The sequence below is a fragment of the Hetaerina americana genome, unplaced genomic scaffold (assembly GCF_022747635.1).
Source record: "Hetaerina americana unplaced genomic scaffold, ioHetAmer1.1.p SCAF_2, whole genome shotgun sequence".
NCBI lineage: Eukaryota > Metazoa > Arthropoda > Insecta > Odonata > Calopterygidae > Hetaerina > Hetaerina americana.
The window spans coordinates 66,722,203-66,731,149 of record NW_027286763.1 but is presented as its reverse complement, the minus strand read 5'-3'; the positions used below and the strand labels follow the sequence as shown (position 1 = coordinate 66,731,149).

The 8,947-nt window shown below is 40.1% G+C and overlaps 1 protein-coding gene across 1 annotated transcript; it reads right to left on the bottom strand.

The window, feature by feature from the left end:
• Positions 1-4,360: 4,360 nt before the first annotated feature.
• Positions 4,361-8,190, bottom strand: LOC139688127 (uncharacterized). The gene is made up of 2 exons (XM_071585555.1): positions 8,113-8,190; positions 4,361-5,734 (listed from the first exon to the last, which is right to left on the bottom strand). Exons 1-2 carry the CDS (start codon positions 8,188-8,190, stop codon positions 4,361-4,363), a joined length of 1,452 nt encoding a protein of 483 aa, XP_071441656.1.
• Between the last annotated feature and the right edge of the window lie 757 nt (positions 8,191-8,947).

The window sequence follows — 8,947 nt, the reverse complement described above, 5'->3', positions numbered from 1 at the left end:
CTCACCACAAACCATTGTATACATTTTTTAGAAATTAAATAAAAATATAAAACCTATTATCACTTTTCTTATACATTTCCTTAAATGAATCCTTTGCCTGCCTTCCTCCATCCAAATAATATTGGACTCGAACCCTTTTTCTCCTATAATAGGATATTTTCGTTCCCTACTCATAACGTATCCTGATACAATTCATGGTATTGTGTGGTTTTCGAGCATCTATAACCACACATCAGCTAAATACTCACTAAAGCCTACGAACTTTTCCTCACCAAAATCAAAATCGAAGATTCCCTCGATTGGATTCATTTGGGAGATAAGAAAAATTAACCATGCATACCCTACTGGTAAAACTATATATTCCGTGCTCTCAAAAATGGAGGTTTTTATTCGGATTCTTCTTTTTGTAAAGTACTACGAATCAGTGGATGATTCTGAAAACAATTCTTTCTGATTATAGACGTACCGTCACCATACAAAGTAAACGCGGATATTATACGTAGATACGCTATAATTACTTAAATAATACACGTAATATTAAGTTTATATTTCTTAGATGCTAATTCATTACAACCCATGTCTAGGAAAGGGGTGTAACTTTGAAATCATTTAGCAACCGCTCCGTGGTTTTCATAACTTTTAATGAAGTAGGATTTCTATTCGTCGCTCTGCAATGACAAAATCGATCAATTCCCTTAGCATACACAACATATATGAGTTTTCTGTAAAATTAGCATCCTAAAAAATTCGCTGGCGGTTAATCAAAAACAAAGTTTGGGAAATTTCGCCTTGAAAGCTTAAAAAATGAAATAATACTATTTTTGAATGGGAAATATGGCATGTAGTGCTACTCCAAAAATAGGATCTTAAGTATGTTCAAAATATGCGATGTCAAGGATGCAACTAAAATCATATTCGTTAAAATTATTTTGCATTGAAATGAAATATATGTATAAATAACCCATGTCTAGGAAAGGGGTGTAACTTTGAAATCATTTAGCTACTGCTCCGTGGCTTTCACAACTTTGAATTGACAGTATACGAAACCTAGCCAACTTGGCACTGATAGAATAAAGCCGTGATTTTTTAAACTGAAGCTGAATGGGAAATTCACCTTTATTATTCAGTTGCAAATGTAATATCGTCCTTTTCGGTTATCTTGCATGGAAAAAGAAAGGCATTATGTGAAAAACATCGCTTAATTTATATAACCCCGAAAGTATTGCAGATGAATTGTTGCCGTCTTCTAGCAATGAATATATTGCGATTAAAACCTAATTATCGATATTTTATTATGTAAAATGTATACAGCGTATATTATAATTTTTTAGCGTCTTATTAGATTTTAAATAGAATTGTTTTTACAAAATCATTGGAAAAATGGCATTGTGTTTTCATAAAAACAATGTAAATTGGAGAGGTTTAGGTTTTGTTAAAATCTAAGAGTAGCGGCTACCAAACGGAGTTGTAAGTAGAATGAACAAGGATTGGTTGATTCACAGGCAAGTTATATCGAAAGAGGAAACACGGTAGGTTGAAGTAAGGAATCCCATCAATCTCAAATGGTTTTGTATTTTTCAAATAAAATAGCATAACAAGAAGAAAACTTATCAAGGTAAATTACCGAGAAACAAGTTACTAAAAAACTCGTTATTATGCCAAAATGTGATATTTAACTGATGAATTACAGCTTTACCCAACTATACAATTGTCTACCAAAATTTTATAAGAAAGAGTCTGATAACTACCGACACCGGTTTTTAACGAAGCAAAATTATGCAAAAAATGATTTTGTATAAATTTACCATACTTTAATTGGAATAAAATAATATCAGCACACCGGCATTAGGCAAAAGGCCGAATGCTGTCAGCTGCTGATTGAGTTACAGTTACAAGTCGGCTAAGTTTCGTATCGTATCCGAAAATTTTGCCATATATTTCAATCATTTTTCTTCAGTCTCACCTTGTGGACCAGTTACTCAGCTATTATATATGCCTGTGGAGAGCGTCAAATATTCAGTTGCCCCTAATTCAAAGTGAAGGAATTGTAGACGTGCTCAGGAAACGAGTTACTCATGCAGCATATAATTAATTACATTATTTGAAGGTTGGTCAATTCTTTCGTCACAGTGGCAGTTGACATCGACGCGCAGTCACATTTCCTCCAATTCTTGAGCAAAAGTTTCAGTAGTTTGCAGGGAAAAATTGGGATTCATATTTTTTTAGAGTTATTTTTTCAGAGTTGGAGTGAAAGATACTTTAAGGCAGGAAAAAGATTGAGAGAAATTTTATGAAAATTGGAAATGGTGAAACCAAGCAATAATTTGATAATTTCATTCAAATATAATACAAGCAATCATATTCATATCCTCTGATGTCCAATTCATTGAAAATTCTGCCAGTCTTAAATGGAATTGCTGTTACTGTGTTTTGATACCGTAAATTTCCTGCCAGTAACGAAAGAAATATCTACCCCTACCAACTAAATATAAACAGGCCAAATGGTATAATTTCGGAGTTGCAAGCATAACCACCCCAAAAACATATATACAAGCTAATAAAAAATTTTATTTGGCAAAAATGTGTTTAGCGATATTTCCCATTTTTTCAAATAATTTTCAAGTCGATTAATAATTAATTTTCCACCGCAATTTCAGCGAAGACATGGTGAATAGACGTTTTAGTTGATATTTGCCAGTCCATAGGTATCTCTATTGTTAATTATAACGAAGAATAAGCGAAAGACATGATCCATAATGCATAATGATAAAATCAGTGTTTTCAATCCTCAGCATCTCACGGTTTTTTCAACAATGAATGCACGCAAGCGTTTAAATTCTTTTATATGTACTAAACATCTATCTTCGAGGTCATTAGTTCAAGTAGTAAGTAGGAGTTATTATGGGAGGCAGGCAACAGCTAAGGTTATTTCCGCCATTACGGATGAAGGGGAAATTAATATTTGTGAAAAAAAACCCGGCGTCGTTATTAGCCTACTCGTTTCGAAAGGTCCCAAGGGGTCCGCAGTTTAACGTCCCAACCGACGGACGTCATACTCACTCAAAGTGCTCTCAAAAAAACACGCCAATTAGGGATCGGGATGCCAGTGAATTTCTGGCCTCCAGGATTTAAACCTGGGCTCTCTCGGTAATTAATTCAAATTACACTTCATGCCCAGGATATAAGTTCCGCATCAATGCAAGCGGACTTCTGGGATTTGATACATATATCAACGATAATTTTACTTTACAAATTCGTTCGCCATGAATATATTTCATTTCAATGCAAAATAATTTTAACGAATATGATTTTAGTTGCATCCTTGACATCGCATATTTTGAACATACTTAAGATCCTATTTTTGGAGTAGCACTACATGCCATATTTCCCATTCAAAAATAGTATTATTTCATTTTTTAAGCTTTCAAGGCGAAATTTCCCAAACTTTGTTTTTGATTAACCGCCAGCGAATTTTTTAGGATGCTAATTTTACAGAAAACTCATATATGTTGTGTATGCTAAGGGAATTGATCGATTTTGTCATTGCAGAGCGACGAATAGAAATCCTACTTCATTAAAAGTTATGAAAACCACGGAGCGGTTGCTAAATGATTTCAAAGTTACACCCCTTTCCTAGACATGGGTTGTAATGAATTAGCATCTAAGAAATATAAACTTAATATTACGTGTATTATTTAAGTAATTATAGCGTATCTACGTATAATATCCGCGTTTACTTTGTATGGTGACGGTACGTCTATAATCAGAAAGAATTGTTTTCAGAATCATCCACTGATTCGTAGTACTTTACAAAAAGAAGAATCCGAATAAAAACCTCCATTTTTGAGAGCACGGAATATATAGTTTTACCAGTAGGGTATGCATGGTTAATTTTTCTTATCTCCCAAATGAATCCAATCGAGGGAATCTTCGATTTTGATTTTGGTGAGGAAAAGTTCGTAGGCTTTAGTGAGTATTTAGCTGATGTGTGGTTATAGATGCTCGAAAACCACACAATACCATGAATTGTATCAGGATACGTTATGAGTAGGGAACGAAAATATCCTATTATAGGAGAAAAAGGGTTCGAGTCCAATATTATTTGGATGGAGGAAGGCAGGCAAAGGATTCATTTAAGGAAATGTATAAGAAAAGTGATAATAGGTTTTATATTTTTATTTAATTTCTAAAAAATGTATACAATGGTTTGTGGTGAGCGACATTTTGGCACGGCACTTGTTAGGAAAGCTGTATGTGAACAAAAGTGCTAAAACGATCGCATCAGTGCAGTCTTGTAAATACTGATGAACCAGAAAGACGACGGTAGGGCAGGTTTGCAGGGCTTGTTGGCGAGTACTGGTTACCACTTGCCACCGCCTTGCTTGTAAGAGCCAGAGATTCCGCCGACTCCGTAGTCCTTGATGGCACCGCCCGCGAAAGATCCTCCAATGGCGCCTCCTCCTATGGATCCAGCTCCGATGCTGCCCGCTCCGAGTTTGCCCCCATATCCGCCTCCAATCCCGATTCCGCTTCCGAAGCTGCTTCCGCTTCCATAACTGACTCCGCTTCCATAACCGATTCCGCCTCCATAACCGCTTCCGCTTCCATAACCACTTCCGCTTCCATAACCGATTCCGCTTCCATAACCGATTCCGCTTCCATAACCGATTCCGCTTCCATAACCGATTCCGCTGCCATAACCGATTCCGCTGCCATAACCGGCTCCGCCTCCGTAACCGATTCCGCTTCCATACCCGAGTCCACCTCCAGAGGCGAATCCTCCTCCGTATCCGATGGAACCGATGCTTCCAGCGCCAATCAAGGATGAGCCTCCGAACCCTCCGGAAGAAATTCCACCTGATACGCCACCGTTGACGAGGACGGGTGTGGGCACGGGTACTGGCTGAGGGACGGGGACGGGCACTGGCCTAGGAACTGAGACGGGGACGGGGTGGGGAACGGAGACGGGATACGGCCTGGGGACGGCCACCGGAACTGGGTGCGGAACGGAAACCGGGTAAGGCCTGGGAACAGCAACTGGGACGGGTCTATCGACTTGAACGGGGACTGGATGCGGGACGGACACGGGGTAGGGCCTAGGCACGGAGACGGCGTACGGCTGAGGAACGGGAACGGGGACGGGTCGGCTAACTGGGACTGGGACAGGGTGAGGAACTGGGACGGGACGGCTGACGGTCACCGTTTGGACGGCGGGTGCAGCGGCTCCTCCGCCAAATCCACCTCCGAACCCACCTCCGAACGCACCACCGCCGATGCCGCTTCCGATTCCAAAGCCATTTCCGATTCCACTCCCGATTCCGATTCCACTCCCGATTCCACCACCCCCGATTCCAATGCCACTCCCGAATCCTTTCCCGCCGCCGATACCGAATCCACCACCCCCGATTCCAATGCCACTCCCGAATCCTTTCCCGCCGCCGATACCGAAACCACCACCCCCGATTCCGATGCCATTCCCGATCCCGCCCCCGATGCCACTTCCCACACCGTATCCATAGCCTCCACCGTAACTGCCGCCGCCGTAACCACCCCCGATCCCGTTGAGCAGTCCACCTCCGCCGTGTCCTATGCCAATGCCCCCGATGTCCCCGCCGATCCCACCCAGGCCACCGATCCCTCCGCTTCCAATGATGCCTCTCTTGTCCTTCCTCTGCGACTGCTCGTTTGCGACATCCTTCGCCACGGCCACTGCCGCCAAGAGGACAACTAAAATCTGTGGACGAAATGACGGTGCGTATTAGTTTCCGCAATTGCGCCCCGACCCGAAATCGGCGCCGAGCCAATATGCCATTCTATTCAGAGGACAAGTCGTCCATCGGGAAGGCTATTATGAAGACGAGTCACACTCGAAAGGTGAACGATATTGAGCTCTTGAATTTTGGAGAGAGAGAGAGAGAGAGATTTAGTAGTCCTTTGGAGCGAGCGAATCAATATTGATGTATCCTACAGGTTTCAAAGACATTTACGGAGAACGTTTATCTCGTTCACCGGACATCAACTTCCGGATGAAAATTTTACCTTCGCCCAATTACCTCTCCTTTTCATTTTAAATGGAAATGTTGCTTTCAATTACTTGAAAAGTTTACAAGACTCATGTTTTTAGTCAATGGACTATTCGTTGGCACCACTGATAATGGGCCGTGAGAGTTCTAATGCCCTCTTCAATGTAACTAATGGGTTCTAAAATTTTCAAAGGGAGGAGAGCCGTAGGTAGTACTTACGAAGGCCTTCATCGTATCCTTGCTTGATCCGGAGGAGGTGTACACTGTTCGAAGGCTCGAGGAGTGAGTGTGATTTTGGAGGACGATGCCTTCTCCTTTTATATGATCCGAAAACCCTTTCGAAGGAATAATGCCCCGAGAAGTATCTCGCTTGCACTTTCCTTGTGGCTACCCTTCCACTTCTCACCCCACTCAGTATCCGGAGGAGCGGGGTAACATCTTCGGAAGTTCGGCCGTTATCCGTAACCCAACCTTCTCTCTGACCCCGCCCACAAGAATCTTCGGCACATCTTAGTGAAACTTGAAATTGACTTGAGCTGTAGTCATTTCATTTTTGCTCAGTTGTAACTTTCTATTCCGTATCTTAAATGACCACATTTTGCGTTTAGGGTCATCATAACTCGTTCGAAAGGTTAAACTATATCTCCGTAATTAGTGCATGTTGGTATCAATCATTTTAATATCGGAATTTTATTCAGTCGTCGGTGCCGTTTTGTAACAAACTTGTTTTACTTAAGAAATGGTTTATATTTCATATTTAATCAGTTTTGGGGGATGCGGAAATCACATCATCCTTTCCGTTCACCTTTCGCATAATATTTAAGCAAATTCAACTCAAAAATAATATTAGCATCTAATGATTCTATAAAGACCAAATTAGTAAGTTATTACTGTTGTGTTTAAGTAATATTTTGGCTGAGTTTTTGGCTAAGCTAAGGCTAATCATTTGATCCCTATGTGTAATATGCAATGATTAAATGAAGTTTAATTTTTGAGTAGAATCGTTTCTAGCATTTCAATTGTAGCACATAATTGTTATTTGAGACATCTAAGAGTCATAATTAAATGAATTTTAAGTTTGATTTTACACTTAAATCGCAACACTATATTAATCAAATGTTTATTTTTTCCTTTTTAGTAATTTCTTTGGATATAAAAAAATGCAACTTGTTCTATTCAATGAAGGCATAAAAGAGTGACTTAATCAAGTAAAATAATGCTTTGGGAGTATTCATGTTTTATGATGCGTTATTGCATAGTACTTGTTAAGTGTCCTCATCACATAAAGGAAATATTATCACTTGTTTTCTATCCTAACCGTTATTAATTAACTAGGCAACTAATGTATCCCTAAAATGTTGCTGTATGTTAATCCAAGGATATTATATGCATTAATTTTATTGCTGTTTATGTACAAATTGTGTAATTTATCTTTAAGTTTAACATTGTAAATGTGTGACGAGGTATTGGGCGGTAGAAGATAATCCATATTTTCAATTTCGCCCCCCAAAATAAAGACGAATATCTATGTATCCTTCCATCTAATATTTTGAGATTCTACGGCCCAAAATATAAAAAGATACCAGATTTCTTTTTTTTCAAATTACGCCATTAATACTCGGACAAAAATATCAAAATGGATAATTATCTCTTCATATTGACAATATTATATAGGTGTTATCATGTGCTCTTTTAATAATCAGCCCACCTGTTAAATTGCTCTTCAAGTAGAAATCGTAGCCCCTTGGGACAGCTATTTTCGCGACAAATATTAATATCGCCCAAGTCACTCGAGGGCAAACAAATCGTTGAGCCAATATTTCATTACCCTTTCTCCCCCTAAATGTCATCCATGAAACAATTGAGCTCCGTACATCCAACGCACCAAAGAAAGTTTCTCCTCGATATTTCCACTTCGCTGCCGCGAAGTTGTGTTCTTTTTATTTTTTCTCACCCATGGACATGGACGGCGGCTGAGTTTTATTTCATCCAGCCGAAGGTAGGTGGATGGGGAGTGTGCTAGCTCCATTACCGGTAAAGTTAAAGCATCGTGGATGGATGAGCGGAAAAAAAGTCAAATAAATAATACCGGGGTGATGTTGTGGGAACGGCATTCGCTTTCTTTCCGTCCAGGCTGGAGGCTGGCCGGTGGGTTGCCCTTTGCCATTTTTGTCCCCTCCCGGACGGAAGAAAAGTGGGCGGTGGTGAGATGGTGAAGGGAAGACGGAAGGAAAAAAATTGGTGCGGGAGGTTTGTACTCCTCCTCCGACACCCCGTCATGTCCACTTGCTTCCGACCAACTATCCCGCCCCGGGAATAAGAGAGAGAGGGAGAGATATCTTCACGTGTGACGCCCATCCTCTTAGCCGTCTTCGCTTGTCGTACACACCCATCTGGCACTTCCCTTTAACACACAACAAAACTCCATGGCTGTGTACCTCATCGTACACCGTACTTTCAGTTTTCCCGTTCGAAGACTGGCTATCGTATCCCTATCTTCTTTGAGCATTCTTCCCTACAGCTAGATGGTCAGGTGATAAGCTTTCCTAAATTCTTCCCAATTCCGTTATAATTTATTTACACCCTGAGAATCCCTCATTGGAAGATGGGATGACTCATTTTACGAGACGAGTATTTTTTCTCCTGCGCTAACCTTCAAACTAACCGATTGGAATGGTTAACAAATATATAAGGGGTATAGTGGAATGACAATTTTGTCAATTCGGTATCTGCATTATGAGACTCAGTTGGTAAGTATCGTGTACGCATTTCGTACTCAATAAAACTTATCTCTTTTTCTGTAGTGTCTGCAGTTTGGATATTACGATTCACATATGTTTCTCCACCTTAAACTCTATTTACCGCGATATTTACTTTGCTTTCCCATAACTGCTACTAGCAAGGAAAGTTAAAATAAAAATTAA

Excerpts from the sequence above, each read along its gene's own strand:
- LOC139688127 (XM_071585555.1), bottom strand. The coding sequence starts at position 8,190 with ATGGCAAAGGGCAACCCACCGGCCAGCCTCCAGCCTGGACGGAAAGAA. Across the intron at positions 5,735-8,112 it reads GTTCCCACAACATCACCCCG|ATTTTAGTTGTCCTCTTGGC; the intron begins GTATTATTTATT and ends TTTCGTCCACAG.